At 36.6% G+C, this 20,815-nt stretch overlaps 1 protein-coding gene across 1 annotated transcript in view; it reads left to right on the plus strand.

Annotated features, from left to right (window-relative positions):
- The window catches only part of LOC124774910 (adenylyl cyclase 78C-like), a 723,787-nt gene that overhangs the window by 602,850 nt on the left and 100,122 nt on the right, over positions 1–20,815 (plus strand). Inside the window, exons 9-12 of the mRNA XM_047249584.1 lie at positions 2,101–2,237; positions 3,197–3,290; positions 7,433–7,675; positions 19,058–19,291. Of these exons, the coding sequence (XP_047105540.1) occupies positions 2,101–2,237; positions 3,197–3,290; positions 7,433–7,675; positions 19,058–19,291 (708 nt within the window). The remainder of the gene's footprint in view (positions 1–2,100; positions 2,238–3,196; positions 3,291–7,432; positions 7,676–19,057; positions 19,292–20,815) is intronic.

Consider the following 20,815-nt stretch of genomic DNA (forward strand, 5'->3'; position numbering starts at 1 on the left):
CAAAATACTAACACGAATTCTTTACAGACGAATGGAAAAACTAGTAGAAGCCAACCTCGGGGAAGATCAGTTTGGATTCCGTAGAAACACTGGAACACGTGAGGCAATACTGACCTTACGACTTATCTTAGAAGAAAGATTAAGGAAAGGCAAACCTACGTTTCTAGCATTTGTAGACTTAGAGAAAGCTTTTGACAATGTTGACTGGAATACTCTCTTTAAAATTCTAAAGGTGGCAGGGGTAAAATACAGGGAGCAAAAGGCTATTTACAATTTGTACAGAAACCAGATGGCAGTTATAAGAGTCGAGGGACATGAAAGGGAAGCAGTGGTTGGGAAGGGAGTGAGACACGGCTGTAGCATCTCCCCGATGTTGTTCAATCTGTATATTGAGCAAGCAGTAAAGGAAACAAAAGAAAAATTAGGAGTAGGTATTAAAATTCATGGAGAAGAAATAAAAACTTTGAGGTTCGCCGATGACATTGTAATTCTGTCAGAGACAGCAAAGGACTTGGAAGAGCAGTTGAATGGAATGGACAGTGTCTTGAAAGGAGGATATAAGATGAACATCAACAAAAGCAAAACAAGGATAATGGAATGTAGTCTAATTAAGTCGGGTGATGCTGAGGGAATTAGATTAGGAAATGAGGCACTTAAAGTAGTAAAAGAGTTTTGCTATTTGGGGAGCAAAATAACTGCTGATGGTCGAAGTAGAGAGGATGTAAAATGTAGGCTGGCAATGGCAAGGAAAGCGTTTCTGAAGAAGAGATATTTGTTAACATCCAGTATTGATTTAAGTGTCAGGAAGTCATTTCTGAAAGTATTCGTATGGAGTGTAGCCATGTATGGAAGTGAAACATGGACGATAAATAGTTTGGACAAGAAGAGAATAGAAGCTTTCGAAATGTAGTGCTACAGAAGAATGCTGAAGATTAGATGGGTAGATCACATAACTAATGAGGAAGTATTGAATAGGATTGGGGAGAAGAGAAGTTTGTGGCACAACGTGACCAGAAGAAGGGCTCAGTTGGTAGGACATATTTTGAGGCATCAAGGGATCACCAATTTAGTATTGGAGGGCAGCGTGGAGGGTAAAAATCGTAGAGGGAGACCAAGAGATGAATACACTAAGCAAATTCAGGAAGATGTAGGTTGCAGTAGGTACTGGGAGATGAAAAAGCTTGCACAGGATAGAGTAGCATGGAGAGCTGCATCAAACCAGTCTCAGGACTGAAGACCACAACAACAACAACAACAGTAAGTTTATACTTGCTGTTACACATCTGTGATTTTTTTAAGAACTGATGAAATTCATTACTGCATTGTACATTTAATTTCCTTCACTTGTACAGATACTGTGTAATGTATTGAAGAGTATTATGATTTTTAATCATATATGCCAATTACATATGTTTTTGCTGATATTTTGGGGGTTCTAACATTTTCCTCGATTCTGCATTCTCCTCAATTTTGCTTTTTTAAAGTCTAGATCACTTGAAAATGTGAATATGGGTTAACATTTGTCATGTGTATGAAATTAATAACCCAGTTTTTTTCTGCTAGCTCTTAGAGAATGTTTATCTGTTTTGTTACATCTTGTAGGTTCTCTGCTAAGATTGCTAAATCATCAGCAAAAGCTAAGTTTTTACTTATTCCCTCCTGTCCTTTTCTATTTACCATTCTTGTACTACACTCTCTGAAACATGAGATAATAAATGGTGACAGTCTGTGCCCCTGCCTCTCACCTGTTTGAATTTCAAAATACTTGATATTTCACCCGAAATTTTATCTTTGGAAATTGTATTAGTCCAAATTTGCTTAAAGAATGCCCTTGTTTTATTGCCAGTTCCAAACTTCGATGATATTGAATAATATGTCACTATCTATGGAATCATAGGTTTTTCTTTTTAAATAAAAAAAGGATACCTGAAGATTTTAGGCTCAGTTTCTGATTCCCGATTAAGAGCTTTACATGTATTTCCTCTCTGACCGATGATTTTCCTCTCCTAAATCCTCCCCAGTATTCTCCTTATTATACCTCTCAGTGTGTATTTAAAACAATAATTCTATTAATTCAAGAACTCATCTTTCTTGTTACAGGTAGATTTAAATATGCGAATTGGCATACACTCAGGTTCTGTTTTATGTGGAGTACTTGGGCTGCGGAAATGGCAGTTCGATGTTTGGTCTTATGATGTAACTCTTGCCAATCACATGGAAAGTGGAGGCATTCCAGGGTGAGCGTTTTAATTCTTAATGTCTGATCTCTTTTTCACATGATCCTATCAGACTTAACACATTTACTACTGTTAAAGAGATGAGATGAATAAAATATCTTTCATAACTTCCAGTGTACATGATCATCCCTCCCTCCCTCTCTCCCTCCCTTCCTCCCTCCCTGTCACACACCCACACACAAACACAAACACAACACACTCTGTCCCCCTTTTTATATATAGGGTGTATCATAATTAATGATGTAAATGCATACATTTGAAAGTACACGCTACTAGTAACAAATAAGCCCAGTAAACTTAAGCTCTAAAATGCATACCTGAAGAGCTATGTATACATCTTCATCCTTGGTATGGTGTAACAAATCCTTTCTACTGCGGGCTTTTTGCTTTCCATATTTTGAGAGGCGGCAGTATGGACCAAAGCAAACAAACAAACAAAAATAGTTTGGTAAACGGGGGCTCTGAAGTGCATCCTTTAAGAGCTGTGAGCACTTGTTAAACTTTGCAGCTTTGAAACACGACTTCTTAAAAATAAAAAATAAAATTAAAAAAAGGGGGGGGAGGGGGCACATAGATCTTAGTGCTTGCGTTTTATAACCCATGTTTACTGGACAATTTTTTTCTTGTTTTGTCCCGTACTACCTCCTCCCAAGATATGGAAAGCAAAGAGCATTTAGTGGAAGAGATCTGTTTCACCATATGGAAGATTAAGAAGTGCTCATAGATCTTCAGGTGCCAGTATGCAATTTAGAGCTCATATTTGCTAGACTTTTTTGCTACTAGTGTCATGTACTTTCAACTGTATGTGTTTCCACCATTAATAATGATCACATTGTGTATTTCTGTTTTTCCTCTTATAGATTTTTTTCCTGAAACAGAGCTGGACAGCTTTTAACATAATGTTTACAGTTGACTGATTGCCCTGTTATCAATATACTGAGACTGGTATTGGTTCCCAGGCGAGTCCACATCTCAAAGGCAACATTAGATTGTCTTAATAATGCCTATGAAGTGGAGCCTGGATATGGTGAGACCCGTGATAATTACCTGAAGGTAAGTGTCTATTTTACCTAGCCCAATGCAGTCAAATATGCATTTTTTTTTTATTGTAATGCGTGCTTATGGAATTTCGTCTCATTTATGTGACCTGATTTGTGATTTTCTGTCAGAGAGGTCACAGTTTGTAGTAATTGATGGAAAGTCATTGAGTAAAACAGAAGTGATTTCTGACATTTCCCAATGCAGTGTTACAGGTCCTGTGCTGTTCCTTATCTACATAAATGATTAAGGAGACAATCTGAGCAGCCATCTTAGGTTGTTTGCAGATGATGCTGTCTTTTATCATCAAGTTAAGTTGCCAGAAGGTCAAAACATATTGCAAAACAATTTAGGAAAGATATCTGTATGGTGCAAAAATTGGTAGTTAACCCTAAATAATGAAATGTGTGAAGTCACCCACATGACTGCTAAAAGGAATAGATTAAACTTCAATTACATGATAAATCAGTCAAATCTAAAGGCCTTAAATCCAACTAAATACCTAGAAATTACAATTACGAACAACTTACTTTGGAAGAAATGCATAGGAAATTTTGTGGCAAAGACAAACCAAAGACTGTGTTTTATTGACTGAAAACTTAGAAAATGTAACAGACCTACTAAAGAGACTCGTACACTGTGCTTGTCTGTCCTCCTTTGGAGTACTGCTACATGGTCTGGAATCCTTACCAAACAGGATTAACAGAGTACATCGAGAAATTTCAGACAGCAGCAGTACATTTTGTATTATCAGGAAACAGGGGTGGGAGCATCACCAACATCATACAGGATTTGGGATGGGCATCGTTAAAACAAAGGTGTTTTTCACTGCAGCGGAATATTCTCACAAAATTTCAATGACCAACTTTCTCCTCCGAATGTGAAAATATTTTGTTAATGCTGATCTACATAGGGAGAAATGATCATCATAATAAAATACGGGAAATCGGAGCTCACATGGAAAGAAATAAGTGTCCGCTTTTTCCATGTGCTGCTTGAGATTGGAATAATAGAGAAGTATTGTGAAGGTGGTTCAGTGAACCCTCTGCCAGACAGATTATCCATGCAGATGTAGATGTAGATTATTGATAATGCTAGAAGAAGGTGACATAATGGTATCTATGAATGTAATGTAAGGTAGTAGAGCCAATAAAATGTACTAATATCTATTGTGCTATTCTTTTTATGTTGTCACCCAAGTAAATACTGGCAATTTTATGTAGCTAGAATGTACAGATATTCTAAAAGAATCATGTGACTGTGTAATTCCTTAGGCAAAATATACACTTTATCAGTGCACTTACAGGTATTGCAGTGATTTATCAGTGCACTTACAAGTATTGCATTGAGAAGGTGGAGACAGTGGGATACAAAAATATATTCCATGTAATGAGTTTATGTTTTAGTGTTTGTGGGCTCTACCACCCTGAATCTTTTGTAGAAATAACAACAACTTATTATTATAAAGACTAAAACAATATCCACTTTCAAGCTCAGAACACATTAATAAAAATTTCTCTCTCTTGTTCTCTCTAAAACACACACACACATACACACACACACACACACACACACTAATGTCTATGTTTCAGCTAAAATTGATTTTATCATCATTACTGTGATTGAAGGGATAACTATTTTTAAAATTGATGACAATGTATGCTTATTGAAGCACAGTAAAAACAAGCTCTCTGTATAATGGGTCTGCTGTAACAGTAAGTATGAGGTAATACTGAATGAAGTGGAACACATGTACCTGCAATTTATGGACACCTGAGAGTGCATCAGGTATGTGGCAGTACTGAGTAAAGCTCAGTAATCATACTGAGAGAGCTTAGCATCACTTAAGATTTCCATTAAAAGCATAATCGTGAAGAATCCAGAGAATAACCAGAGACAGAATTGTTTTGGTTTAGCAATGAAATCATCGTCAGTCAAGTAGACTGGCATTGAGTGTGGATTCTCCTGTAGGCAAGCAAGAGGATGTATGTTGTGGACTGCACTCTCTCTCTCTCTCTCTCTCTCTCTCTCTCTCTCTCTCTCTAAAAACTGTTGTTATGAGTTGCATAGCCCACTTGATAAACTTAGTTTCCCTCACAGTTCCTTGCTGTTGTATGGAGCCATCTTCTGCAGCTGGATGGTTTCCATCATTTCCTTTCTAGAATGTATGCAAAGGTATCACATATATAAAATAATCCAACATTACTCACTGAAAATGCTTCTGTAATTTTTTAAAGAGATCCATACAGAGTAGCTGTCTCTTTCTACCCAGTCACATATTTCATATTCTCTGTTATCTCTTTTTCTTTTTAGTTAACAAAACGAATCCTATGTGTCTGAGGTGATATAAATCCCACACTACCAGTTGTTATTCCAGTATAAGAGGGATGATTTTTGTAGCTACTTTCTTTCACTCATGACATGCACATTTTCAGAGAGCACACATCAATTCAGATCACAGGCCTGCTTATAGAGGCCTCCTGGTTGGCCCCCTGACACACTCTGGTGAGCCGCCAAAGAAACATCATTGTTTAAGTGAATGCAAATGAGTACTTGGCCTATTCTTCACGCTGTATTACTGTGGTCCAGTCAATGTGTTCAGTGTTATGCACTACTATCTTACTTGTTGCTCTATAAAGTACTGTGTTTGCTCTTGCTACAACACAAATATCCTGCAGTTTCTAGTATCCTTTCACATAACCCAAAGTAACTGTGCTGTCATTAGAATTCATATCTGCTGCATTTGGAGCCAATTACCGGTCCATGTACCAGGCTGAATTAAATCTCACTGATGTCCATCTGAATATGTGTGGAGCTGTCTATGTTTGATATTTTGATATTGGGAACTGTAGTACTGTGAAAATATTGGAGTTACAACAGATATTGCCCGTTAGCTCATAATTATATTGCATATACTGTCTATCATGTTTCACTGAGGTTCTTCTAGAGTTAAGAGTCCGCAGTTTCTCTCTCTCTCTCTCTCTCTCTCTCTCTGTGTGTGTGTGTGTGTGTGTGTGTGTGTGTGTGTGTGTGATAAAACTAATGCATCAATGCTCTCTGGTGATGATTGACTATTGCTCCTTTCGAGTGCCAGTGTTAAAACAAACTGAAGCATCTTTTTGAAACAACCCTTTCCAAGCTATGTGACCACTGTGACAGTAACAACTGGAACCACGCTGACAGATGCACAGATGTAAAAATATGGCTGATCCTCTGCTTGTTGGAATAATTTAAAAAATATTTACCAGAATAAATATTTGAACAGTAACAACATGGTTTTATGCACAAATGATGAACATTGTATGCACGCCATTTACCACAACATGTCATTTCAATTATGGAGTTCTCTTGAGAAAAATATCATTTCTGTTAAAAGAGGAGGATGGTTTTTATATGTGGAATAATTGCTACTTTGTTGGTCCTGTCTTATTCTGTCTCACTTCTTTTGGATTTTGATGCTCTTTGTAATGTTGTAGTTCTTGTTTTGTGAGTATTGTACTTTGGTATATTGCTTTATTTTTATTATTTTTTGTGTCCTTACTCTGTACTAAACACAGCCTTATCTTCAAAAAGGAACAATCACCTGCCTTTCTTGTTACGGGTAACTACAAACCTCTAAATTTTACTTTCTTAATATACAATGCAACAATTTGTGTTACATAAATAAAATATGGGACTTCAAATGTTTACATTTGTCATCTAGGCTCATTATAACAAGCTCATTGAAGAGATTTTGTTTTAATTGATAGACATTTTTTATTGTACGTAGACCATGTTAGTTTTTGAGCTTTTATCATTTTATTAGTTCTTGCTCGCCATGCAGGTTTCTCGTCCAATTTATGTGTTATAATTTCACCCAGGTATTTAAATTGTTTCACTATTTTAATTTCACTATTGTTCACTGTGATGTGATCTATTACAAGTGGATCCGTTACCATTATTTCAGTCTTTTCAAATGATATCTGGAGTCCTAATTTTTGTGCTATATTTTGTAAGCTTGTTATTTGTTTCGTGGCTTCCTGAATATTATTAGCTAGTAATGCTAGGTCATCAGCAAATCCCAAGCAATTTAGGTTTATTTTATCTTTCTTAGTTCCAATTTTAATATTCATAGGATTTTCCTTGTACCATTTGAACATCTACATTTTGTATTTCAGGAACAAGGAGTTGAAACATTTTTAATAAAGCAAGTGGAGCCTCTAAGACCACGGAAGAGAGTATATCAAGGACGTTATTCAAGGCCACGGCTGTGGTCAGAAGATGAGAAGGCTGGGACAATGGTTACTGTTATCTCCAACAATAACAATAATAGTTCTGTCATCACCACTGCTCACAATAATCAATCATCTATAGATGACGAAACAACTACTGATTGGCAACCAGAAATTCCATTTGGAAATGTTTGTATCTGCTATGTTGACTTCTCACAGTTTATGTTGTCTTTTTGTTTCTGTGCTTGTTTGACTCCTCACTGATATTTTCCTGTAACCCACCAATAATGCAATTTCTCAGCTTGAAAATACATATATTTAGCTATAGCAAAGTTATGTCATTACTCATGTCATATATGAAGCCAAATATGGTTAATAACTCACATGAGATATTGATTTCACCACAGTTGAAAGAAGTAATACATAAGAGTTCATCATCCATTACCCATACATACAAATGTGTTCTGTACTTGCCTCTTATAGTTCTTGAGTTCTGTATGTACACTGATTTTGTTGCCCGGAATACCAGAGCACACTGCGCAATGCTGATTGAGTTGTGCTATTGCCTTTGTCATGAACACATGTTCTAGTTGAACGCTTGTTTGTGAACTGATCAGTCCCCTCATCTTCAGAATCACATTGTTCAAAAGATGAAGTGATTTGGTCTCTAAGCGGTATTGATATAATCAAGCAAACATTGTTTGCTGCAGGTTATGACTACCAGGAAATTACGATTAGACATGGAAAGCATCACTTGTTTCTTCTAGCCTCTCTTAACGTATAATCATTTTGACGACCATAAGAAAATCAAAGATACAGTTGGCAAATGTCAGTGCCATGTGAAATGATTGTGGCTCTAAAATGAGAACGCCTACCTGATACATAGTGCACATGATGTGTAACTCTAATGTGAAATCCACTGAGCCTTTGAATTTGCTTCAAGTTCTCTTACTCACCCAGCATATAGTAGCACGTATTTAGAATTTTTCCAACTGATGAGATAGAAAGTTCTACCCCAAAAATTTTTGTTTAAAAATTGTTGCCATACTGCATACCTCACACACTGATGAACTGATTGATCATACCCACCATGTAACAGAACATTGATATGTCTTTTCCATAGAAAACGTCTGAAGTTAATAGTGGTATGAATTAAATGAGGACTGCATTTTAAGTTTTTAGAAAGATTTTCTTTTAAAATTTTCTTGCTTTTTCATGTGTTTAACAAATTCCCAAAACATTTTTTCCACTCTAATGTTGATATCGCAAAAAAATTGTTTTGGAACGATCCAGTGGCTTTGTGAGGTGATGAAACACATTTTGTTTATCATAAGGAAAAAAAATCTTATAGCAATGAATCAAATGAATAAGAGTGATGAGGTGTCAATTCATTGTTTTTCTCCATCTAATGACATACCTCCATGAATGTAAAGCAACTAAGGACAGGCAGATTCAAATAGAAAAAATGACAATAATACAGCCATGTCAGGCATTTCCTGTCAAGTTATACAACAGTTTCAGGAAAAGCCATCTCAGACTCCACAAGACCATCCAACACATTAAATTCAATCAGACCTGTAAAATAAATGATGTAACTCTTAGTTACATTACAGAATGTAACATAGCAATATATTGTATCTACCACATAATATGATTATTGTATGTATAAAAAGAAACATATTTTACAGGCCACTGAAGATGCTTCTCAAGTGAAAGAAGCAAAATGCATGTGGCAATAAACAAAGTGACTTCAATTAGTTGCATAGACGGAACATACCTCAGAGCATGCATGTAATAATCAAGTTTTTGACATGCAGTTTGTCAACCAGTACAGTCGTGATGAAGAACAGTACAATGTTTATGGTTGCTTTTCCTGGCTTCATCAGTGCCTTGTGGCAAACAAATTGTTGCACACCATTCAGCTATACTGTTGTTTTGTTTTGTTTTTTTTTTTTTTTTTTTTTTTAAAAAAAAAAAAAAATCAACAGTTATGAAATGTCCAGTGTAATCAAAGAAAGAAGCCATCATTTTCTTGTAAATGCTTCTCCAACAAATCACTGTTATTGGTTTTTGGTTGATCTTGGAACATGCAAACAACTGACTGCTGCTTAGCTTCTAGCTCATAAAAATATAATTAAGTCTCCTCTCCTGTTATTATGTTGTATACAGATTTTTCATTTCATCTGTGAAAATTTGTTGATCATTTCATTACACCACTGACAAATGTGTTTTTCAGCATGGTCAAATTGTGTAGCATCCAACAGTTACAAATCTGTAAACAAAGATTTCCACAGCCATTCTGACTGTCAGTAAAATTCTTTTGGATATGTGACTGCATTGTCAATATGTTAAATTCTCTGACATTTTGGCCACTGTTGCAAATGACATTCCTCTTGGTGCTGTGCCGACTGCTGAATGAAAAAAAATTACATTCTTATATACTAGGGAAAAAAATTGTACTTATACTAAGGATGGGTAGGAAGGGTGTCAGACATTCTTTATTGGTGTTTGCTTTGTTCCTAGTCATTGGTGGAAACAGGTGAATGAGCAACAGGCAACAGTTGCGAAGTAGTGCTTTTTAATAGCGGCCTGGTGCTGGCTAAGGTGTGCCAGTACTCTGTGCACCTACACATATCATAGTCTTATGTGCCTCTGTGGGTTGTTCTGAGAATGCTGTTGTCCCATAGTGCTGTTACTGCTGGCAATCAAGATGCAGGGTTGGAAGTCCAAACCTTTCTTCTCTGTTCATGTTGGCATGTCACTTAGCCATTTCTGTTGCCTCTCAAATCTTCCTTGCCAAGATAATTGGCTGTTTGGCCAGTACACAGGCTTCTTGAAATATTATCTGTTTGTCTGACTCATCATCGTGTTCTGCCATTGCTGCATTGGTGTGCTGTCTCAGATGAACATATCTTTCACATTCAGTTATCCATCTCACCTACATACAATAGCCTACACTCATAGCTGATTTTGTAGACTGCTGCAATATTTAGCTTGTCAGTTGCATTTTTCATTGGCCAAGAACATCTTTTATTTTATTGCAGCTCCAGAGAACTGAGCTAATACCAGATCTGCAAAGAATTTTGTCCACACTTTGAGCCCCTGCATGTATTTTAATAGAGATGTATTTTGTAGTTCCTTCTGCTATTTTGTATTACCTTCATCCCGTGTTTCTATGATTTTATCTATCTTCTTCAGCTCATAACCACTGACTCCAAAAGCAGACCAGAGGTTTCTTAGTTTCTCTGTTAGATGTACATCGTCATTCATTCTCCAGGCTCTCTTTGTTAAAGTGTGCAGCGACTGATTTATTCTGTATAGGGCAATGTTGGGAAGAGGCATGTAATTACCTGTCAGTGCTAGGGGATTTTCTGTACACTCTGTGGCCAAGCTTACCATCTAGGTTTCAGTAAACTTCCATGTTGAGGAAAGGCCGCTCTTCGATCCCCATGGTAAATTGGATTTAGCTATGCTGTTGATTGAGATGTTGGTGAAGGTTCCATATCTCTTCTTCTCCATGTGGTCAGATGACAAAGGTATTTTCACCTTAACAGAGACAGCATTCGCCATAATGGTGTAGACTGGAGAGCTTCGAAGCCAGTGGTTATGAGCTGAAGGTGATTGGTAGAACTAAGGTGACACAGGATGGAGGTTATAGGGAAGAGGGGAAGGAAAAAAAACATTGCCCTGTTACCATGTGTGCAAGGGTTCACTGAACATGTTAGCAAAATTCTTCACAGACCACGTGTCAAGCCAATTTTCCAAAGCAGCAACAAAATAAAAAATGGTCTTGGCTCAGTGAAAGATGCAGTCAACAGGCTACGTACTGTGGGAATCCATGAAATCAGCTGCAAATGTGAATTAGTATATGTGGGCGAGGTGGGGTGACTGATTAGTACACGGATACCTGAACGTGAAAGGTACATTCATCTCAGATGGCACACCAATGCAGCCATAGCAAAACACCATGAAGAGTATGGGAAACAGATAATACTCCGAGAAGCCCAAGTACTGGCCCAACAGGCCCTTCCTTACTGTGAGGAAGAAGATAGAAGATTAGAGAGGCAATAGAAATAACTAAGTGACCTGCCAACATGAATAAAGAAGATGAGTACATACTTACTATGTCTTGGCTGCCAGCAGTAAAAGTGCTACAGCATGACAGCGTTTGCAAATCACATTCGCATGGGAAACAAATGCAGCCATAGGTACACAGAGTACTGGCACACCTCAGCATGCACCAAGCAGCATAAAAACAACTGTTTTTCACTACTGCTGAGTGTTCCTGATTGACCTATTTCCACTAATGACAAAAAATAAAGTAAACATCAATAAAAATTGTCTGTTTCCACTAGTGGCGAGAAATAAAACAGACAGCAATAAAGTGTGTCAAACACCCCTCCTCCTCATCTTCAATACCCTTTAGTAAAGCATGAAAACAGTTTCTTCTCCTTGCATATAAGAAGTTAAGTTTTTCTCATTTATCAGTCAGCACTACACAGATGTGCCAAGTATTATGATTTGTCCATAATTATCGTGATTTGTAGGCTAAAATTATGGTCTTATGGGAGCCATATTAAAATTATAGAATTTCCTATTTGATTTATCTCAGTAATTTGACAACACCGTGTTTTATGTTGCATCATTTTGTGAACCAGTATTGTTTCAGTACTAATGCAACACCCATTATTATCTGTTTAGCACAAACTATTATCATATACACAAACACTTATCTAATACAGGGGTGCCTCATGAACTTCACTACTGTGGGTGCATAAACTTGTTGTATTATGTTGAAATTTGAAGTCACGAGTACACTAGCAGAATAGTTTTTTGCTAGGCACTTTTCTTATGCCTTCACAATTATGTCAAAGGGCTTTTGAACACATCATTAGCGAATGCAACCACAGTTCCCAAGTTATTAGTGACATATGCATTGTCCTATTCTGTGTTTGTGGAGAATTACACTTTTTAACCTTTACACAGTGTATTCTGTTGTTCGTGTGTAAATGACAAAAGTTTCAAGTCATTAGTTTTTTTCTTTGAAAATTCCTTTCCTTGTGCTTACCAATTATGCAGTGTTTTAACTGTTTTGTCATTTGAGAATTGGTCTTATTTCACACTCGACTAACATTTTATATTTTGGGAAACAAAACCCTGATTATAATTTTTAAATTTCCAGCACCCTACCTTGTCTTTCTTAGTAGGAGCTAAAGGCCTAAATTTTTACTTTTAAAGCATTATAATTAGGCTCCAAATCAAGATTTTTTATTGTCAAATTTTGAAAGCAGTTCTGGCCAAGGGCTCCTGGACCCCCCTCCCATATTCTTTTGTCCCCATTATTGATAGCTTCTTTCCATACTTGGCATCTCTCAAAACACCCTGGGGAAGGCCATTTGCTACAGTAGCCAAAATGTAGGAGAATTTTAAATATTGATAATGTGGTCACAAACCCTGAGAATTTTATTGACAGGAACAAATCTGTTACACAGTTAAATATATGGATAATGCAGTGTATTGTAGTCTTAAATATGCGTATGGCTGTTTATACTTTGAGTAAAATCGCATATGAAACTTCATCCATCATGTAGCTTGTGTAGGATTGCCACCTTTGGCAAGTCAAAAGTTGGGACCTGCCACATTTGACTAGCTAGAAGTTGGGACACTTAAAAATAGAAGGTAGCACTTCATATATTAAATATGCAATTCTTTCTAACATTCTGATAGATACTATTAATGACATCACATGAATCCAAAATGTGTCTCACCATTTCCATGGTGTTTGTTTCCATCTTTTGACCATTATAATCTGTGTTTCATCCAGTTTGTCTAAATCGGTAGTTTTCCCTGTGTTATGTACATGGAATCAAACTGTGTGATTTCTCTCTGTAAAGATAACACTTTGAGTTGCAGACAGGCACAATGAAACAACTGTTTTTCATTGTACCTGTCTGCAATTCATCGTGTCATCTTTATAGTGAATAACAATCCTACCTTTTCATAATGTTGTTGACATTTCAACCTGGGCTTCCCGTTGCATGATTTCTCTGTTTTCCTGGCATCCTGTAATACATACTGCATCACTGCAACCTGCATGATCATGCATGCTTCTTCTCTCAGTGTAGGGCTGATTATAATGATCCAAATATTCAGTGCTTAGTGTGTATTCTTCAATGAAAAACAAAAAGATAGTATGTGTTCCCTTTATATCTGTTCACATGTTTTGCTAATATTACTCAATGTTGTTGCTGGAATCTAGCAAGTGTTTCTGTACTACTAAACTTGAGCTACTGATAATTAATGAGGTATTGATTGTTGTTGAATATGTCTATACACTACATGTAGCTGTTAAGGGCATCAGGTGTGTATTTTTGTTTGAATGGACTTCACCTACCCATCACAAAAAGTGCTCATCGTATGATTCATGTGACATACAGTAACAAAGGACTGTATCATTTTGTTTCTGATTACATACAAATTTTTTCCAGGTTCTAATTTTACTTATCCTAGCGCGATACTCAGATATTTTATTGACCATGGAAGCAAAACATTAATAATAATACACATATCCAGAATTGACAGAATATAGCTGTGACATTGTACTGTGTTCTCTGGTACTGTAAAGACAGGGTAACATGGGACAGTAACTATAGTCAGTCTTTACTGCAAGCACTATTGAATGATAATAAAACCAGTCTTATTTGAGCCTTCTGTCAACTCAATACATAAAACTATAATTCAGACAACATGAGAGAACTAAAATGATGATTTCCATTGACATTGGATCCCACATGTACATTCAATAAACTCCCAGAATGAATTGTTCACTCTGCAGTGGTGTCTATGTTAATATCAAACTTCCTGGCTGATTAAAACTGTGTACCAGACTGAGACTTTGCTAGGAAATTTCATATCAGCACACACTCAAGCAAATAGATTAAATGTTTCAAAACCTTGGATTACAAATGGAATAAAAGTATCTTGTTGTTGTTGTTGTTGTGGTCTTCAGTCCTGAGACTGGTTTGATGCAGCTCTCCATGCTACTCTATCCTGTGCAAGCTTCTTCATCTCCCAGTACCTACTGCAACCTACATCCTTCTGAATCTGCTTAGTGTATTCATATCTTGGTCTCCCCCTACGATTTTTACCCTCCACGCTGCCCTCCAATACTAAATTGGTGATCCCTTGATGTCTCGAACATGTCCTACCAACCGATCCCTTCTTCTGGTCAAGTTGTGCCACAAACTTCTCTTCTCCCCAATCCTATTCAATACTTCCTCATTAGTTATGTGATCTACCCATCTAATCTTCAGCATTCTTCTGTAGCACCACATTTCGAAAGCTTCTATTCTCTTCTTGTCCAAACTATTTACCGTCCATGTTTCACTTCCATACATGGCTACACTCCATACAAATACTTTCAGAAATGACTTCCTGACACTTAAATCTATATTCGATGTTAACAAATTTCTCTTCTTCAGAAACGCTTTCCTTGCCATTGCGAGTCTACATTCTCTACTTCGACCATCATCATTTATTTTGCTCCCCAAATAGCAAAACTCCTTTACTACTTTAAGTGTCTCATTTCCTAATCTAATACCCTCAACATGACCTGACTTAATTCGACTACATTCCATTATCCTCATTTTGCTTTTGTTAATGTTCATCTTATATCCTCCCTTCAAGACACAATCCATTCCGTTCAACTGCTCTTCCAAGTCCTTTGCTGTCTCTGACAGAATTACAATGTCATCGGCGAACCTCAAAGTTTTTATTTCTTCTCCATGGATTTTAATACCTACTCCGAATTTTTCTTTTGTTTCCTTTAGTGCTTGCTCAATATACAGATTGAATAACATCGGGGAGAGGCTACAACCCTGTCTTACTCCCTTCCCAACCACTGCTTCCCTTTCTTGTCCCTCGACTCTTATAACTGCCATCTGGTTTCTGTACAAATTGTAAATAGCCTTTCGCTCCCTGTATTTTACCCCTGCCACCTTTAGAATTTGAAAGAGAGTATTCCAGTCAACATTGTCAAAAGCTTTCTCTAAGTCTACAAATCCTAGAAACGTAGGTTTGCCTTTCCTTAATCTTTCTTCTAAGATAAGTCGTAAGGTCAGTATTGCCTCACGTGTTCCAGTATTTCTACGGAATCCAAACTGAACTTCCCCAAGGTCGGCTTCTACTAGTTTTTCCATTTGTCTGTAAAGAATTCGAGTTAGTATTTTGCAGCTGTGACTTATTAAACTGATTGTTCAGTACTTTTCACATCTGTCAACACCTGCTTTCTTTGGGATTGGAATTATTATATTCTTCTTGAAGTCTGAGGGTATTTCGCCTGTTTCATACATCTTGCTCACCAGATGGTAGAGTTTTGTCAGGACTGGCTCTCTTAAGGCCGTCAGAAGTTCCAATGGAATGTTGTCTACTCCGGGGGCCTTGTTTCGACTCAGGTCTTTCAGTGCTCTGTCAAACTCTTCACGCAGTATCGTATCTCCCATTTCATCTTCATCTACATCCTCTTCCATTTCCATAATATTGCCCTCAAGTGCATCGCCCTTGTATAGACCCTCTATATACTCCTTCCACCTTTCTGCTTTCCCTTCTTTGCTTAGAACTGGGTTTCCATCTGAGCTCTTGATGTTCATACAAGTGGTTCTCTTATCTCCAAAGGTCTCTTTAATTTTCCTGTAGACAGTATCTATCTTACCCCTAGTGAGATAAGCCTCTACATCCTTACATTTGTCCTCTTGCAAGTATCTAGCAAAACAAAAAGAAGACTGTACTTAATGACAAGGGAAAATAATGACTACAGAGCTAACTCACATTACAAGTTATGTTGTAAAATTCTAAACAAAGTACTCAGAACCTAAAAATGTATATATTTTCAAGAAAAAATAAATGCCTCTAATAACAAGATAAAAACTATATTGAACATAGTAAAAAGCGAAACAGGAAAAACTGATCAGGCAAATGAGGAAATGATGTTAAATGTAAATAATGAGTTCATTAGAGATACCTCCAAAATTGCAGATACTTTCAACAACTTTTTCCTTTCAGTAGCAGACAACTTAGGTTTGCACAGTTCCTCAGAAGACAGCTTAGAATGTTGAAAAAATTCATTTCCGCAGAAGTTTGACAAAATTCAACTATATCCTATCTCACTGAAAGAGATTTATAATATTATTAGCTCTCTTAAAAACAAAGACTCCAATGGTTATGATTAAAGCAGCACTACCATAATTAAATGTTCCTCCTCAGAACTTTGTGACATACTGAGTTACTTATGTAATGAATCCCTCCACAGTGATACTTTTCCAGATAGGCTTAAATATGCTATTGTCAAACCATTACACAAAAAAGGAGACAAATCACCAGTGGAAAACTACTGTCCCATTTCATTATTGGCAATATTTTCAAAAGTGTTTCCAAGGGTTATGTACAATAGGCTTTATAAACACTTAGTGCAGAAAAATATTCCCATCCACAGTCAGTTTGGATTTTGGAAGGGATTGTCAACTGATCAAGCTATATTCACTTTTACAGATGATGTATTAGAATCAATAAATCAAATGTTGTTACCACTTGGCATATTCTCTGATCTGGCTAAAGTTTTTGATTGTGTTAAGCGTGATATTCTTATACGAAAGTTAAAATATTATGAGATAACAGGAGTAGCAGCCTCATGGTTCTCATCCTATATTTTTAATAGAAAACAGTGTGTCTCTGTATCAGGCTTACCACATAACAATAGTCATTCAAAATATGAAACCATCAGACAAGGGGTGCCCCAAGGCTCTATTTTAGGTCCCGTGTTGTTCCTATTTATTATATTAATGACCTTCCGTATGCAGTGTCACAAAATGCAAATTTTGCCTTATTTGCAGATGATACAAGTATTGGTATAAAAAACAGTACCTGTGATCTCACTGAGCAATCAGCTAATGAAATATTTGTAAATATCAATGGGTGGTTAACAGCAAATGGATTGTCACTGAATTTTGACAAGGCCCAATACATAAAGTTTAGTACCTCATAAAGAATACCTGACCCTATAAGTATAATGTATTCAAACCATGAAATTAAAGCTGTAGACAGTGTCAAATTCTTAGGGCTACAAATTGACCACAACCTAAATTGGAAAACTCACACTCTAGACTTACTGAAACACCTTAGTTCAGCTGCATTTGCAGTATACATGATAGCAGAAATAGGTGATCTAAAAATGAAGAGGTTAGTTTATTCGGCCTACTTCCATTCACTAATGAGTAATGGAATCAGCTTTTGGGGAAACTCCTCTCACAAAGAGAACATTTTCAAAATTCAGAAATGAGTCATTAGAATTATATCTCATGTCAGTCCTAGATCAACATGTAGAGACCACATTAAGAAAATTGGTATTCTAACCACTACTTCTCAGTACATATACTCATTGATGTCCTTTGTCATTTCCAACATGTCTCTTTATAAACAAAATAGTGCAAAACATAAGAACTATAAAAGCTTAACATTAGTACAAAAAGGAGTGAAGTACATGGATTCAGTAACTTACCAGAGCATATCAAAGGTCTTGTAAGTGATAAAAATCGGTTTCAGAGTGAATTAAAGAACTTCCTGTTGGCCAACTCTTTCTACTCCATCGATGAATATCTTCATAAGGATTATAGCTCATAACTCTATCTGTATTAGAATTGTACAATATCCATGTACCTAAGAAAAATAATTGACTCTTTCCACATCCCAGAGACTCCTCCCCAAGGGAACCATGGAAAACCATAAATGTAATGTAATGTAACACTCCTCTTCAGAGTGTAAAGACATGTCTTTACATATCCTTTCTTCCAGAAGTGCTAGTCCTGGAAGATTCATTGGAAAGTTTTACAGGAGAACTTCTGTGAAGTTTGGAAAGTAGAAGAAAAGGTACCAGCAGAAGTAAAACTGTGAGGATGGGTCACGAGTCATACTTAGGTGGCTCAGTTGGTAGAGCACTTGCACATGAAAGGTGAAGGTCCTGAGTTCAAGTCTTGGTTTGGCACACAGTTTTAATCCGCTAGGAAATTTCATATCATGTACACTCAACAGCAGAACCAAAAATTCGTTCTGGACACAACCCGCAGGCTGTCTTGCCCCATGTCCTTTCTTCCAGGAGTTCAAGTTTTGCAGAAATTGTGTGAAGTTTGGGAGGTAGGAGATGAGATACCAGTGGCAGTAAAGCTGTGAGGACAGGTCATAAGTCATGCTTGGGTAGCTCATAAACCACTTGCCCACAAAAGGAAATGGCCTTGAGTATGGGTCTGGCACACAATTTTAATTTGCCAGAAAGATTCGTACTATAAGCTGCTTTTATTTGCCCTTTCTCCATGTATATATCATAGGGAAAAAATTAAAATAGATTTAGAAATTACAGAAAAAAGGCAACTGGTGATACTTGGTAGGGACATCAGGCATGCATGCAGTGGTATGCCATGTGTATCATAGAAGGAAAGAACTCAAAAAGTTTGTCTCCTTCTCAAAGATTTTTGTGGTCTGTTTGTAATTCCTTGTACACTGAAATGTAAATTTTTTTTGCAGCTTGACTATAGCAATGGAGCTATGGGAGATCCATTCCAAAATGATGATACTGATGATGACGATGATGAAGCAGGTCACAAATCACCTCCACCGGATATTCATCACCTCACTATGGCTGAACAAGTTGATGAAATCATTGATCACAGCATAGAAATTGAAAGCAATAAAAGGATGAGAGATGCTAATGTTAATGCATGGACACTACATTTTAAGGACAACTCTATGGAAAAGAAGGTATATCAGGTTAAACATGCAAAATCATTGTTGTAATGAATAGATAAATGGAAATTCTGATACTACTTAAATGCATATTTATCCACAGTTGTGGACATTCAGCCCCAAGTTTGATACAGAATTTGGTCCCAGATGTACTGGTAGGAAATGGGTAATTATGGCTGCTGTTGTAATTAAATCCTATCAGAAGACAGAAGAAAAGATGAGTATATGACATGAGAAAATGAAATGCAGAGAGCATTGAAATATAAAGATGTGAAGAAGCAGATGTTAAAAATAAACATGCAAAAAGACAGTGAAAAATTATAATACAAGTCATAGACTAGGACGTCTTGGAAAATACTGTCACACAGCTACTATTTCTCAAATATGTCAAATAAACATTCATTTTTTTTTTGTTTACATAAGTATAGTCATTGTGATAGAAGGAATGACAGAGGGACTGACACATACAGAGAAAACAGAAATGTAATCTTCAACTTTTTCAACTTTGCTTGTGCATTAATGCTCCCCATTTCGTTTCAGTCACTGTTTGGTGCACTTGTCATGATAATTTACTACAAAAACAATCTTATTTAACACAAAAATTCATATATTTTCTTTCCATTTTTCTCATGATGTTTTCACCATGAAATAATTTTAGTTGTACTTATAACTGCACATTTTTTGCAATCTTGTTATCACATGTTTTGAAATATATTTCTCATTTTCAGATCTGTTAACCATATCATACAAAGTATCACATTATTGACATTTGCATATGATTATACCATTATAAAACTATGAGACATAAATTCTGGATCATAGTAACCTCTAGGAGGCAAAATGGCAACCCTACTGCTGATAGACATACTTTTATGTGTGTCTGCCAGCAGGACTGACATTTTGTATTCTGAAGATCACTATTGACAAGCAGTTCTGTCTCATAAATATGTAGTTTTCTCAGGAATATTTTTCTTATAATCATATGTTCAACCTAATGAGTGCATGGGACCTTCACTCTAGCAGAATGCAATTGAATGACAAAACAGTATTGATATAGACAATATGCACTAGACTCTCGCTAATACGGACCTCGGTAGTCCAGCCTTTCAATAATCCAGCACACTTTCAGCTTCTATATGTTCAACCTGAAATGACACCTACAATAATGAAATTTCATCTGCAACAATGTTGTTGGTTAATTATAATGTTCAGCATTTCTGTAAACCTTTGAAACTGTGGCTTTCCTTACGAATCTTTATCATGACTTCTAAAGGCAAACATGCTATGCTAGACCTCAAGCAGAAACTCAAAATTAGATATAAACTGAACTGAGGTCCTTCACAGAAAACCATTGTTGCTGGGAACAGTGTTGGACAAGCAATTATTTATGACCATACTTCAGCAGAAAAGAGGTAATCATAAACTCACAGGAAAGTCATGATGAAACTGATAAAGAAGAGGACATAGGAGGAGAGAACATGAGGATATCTCAAACTGCTGGTGCTGAAGCTGAAGATGTCTTGCTGTAGTACATTATGC

The sequence above is a fragment of the Schistocerca piceifrons genome, chromosome 2 (genome assembly GCF_021461385.2).
Source record: "Schistocerca piceifrons isolate TAMUIC-IGC-003096 chromosome 2, iqSchPice1.1, whole genome shotgun sequence".
NCBI classification, from domain to species: Eukaryota; Metazoa; Arthropoda; class Insecta; order Orthoptera; family Acrididae; genus Schistocerca; species Schistocerca piceifrons.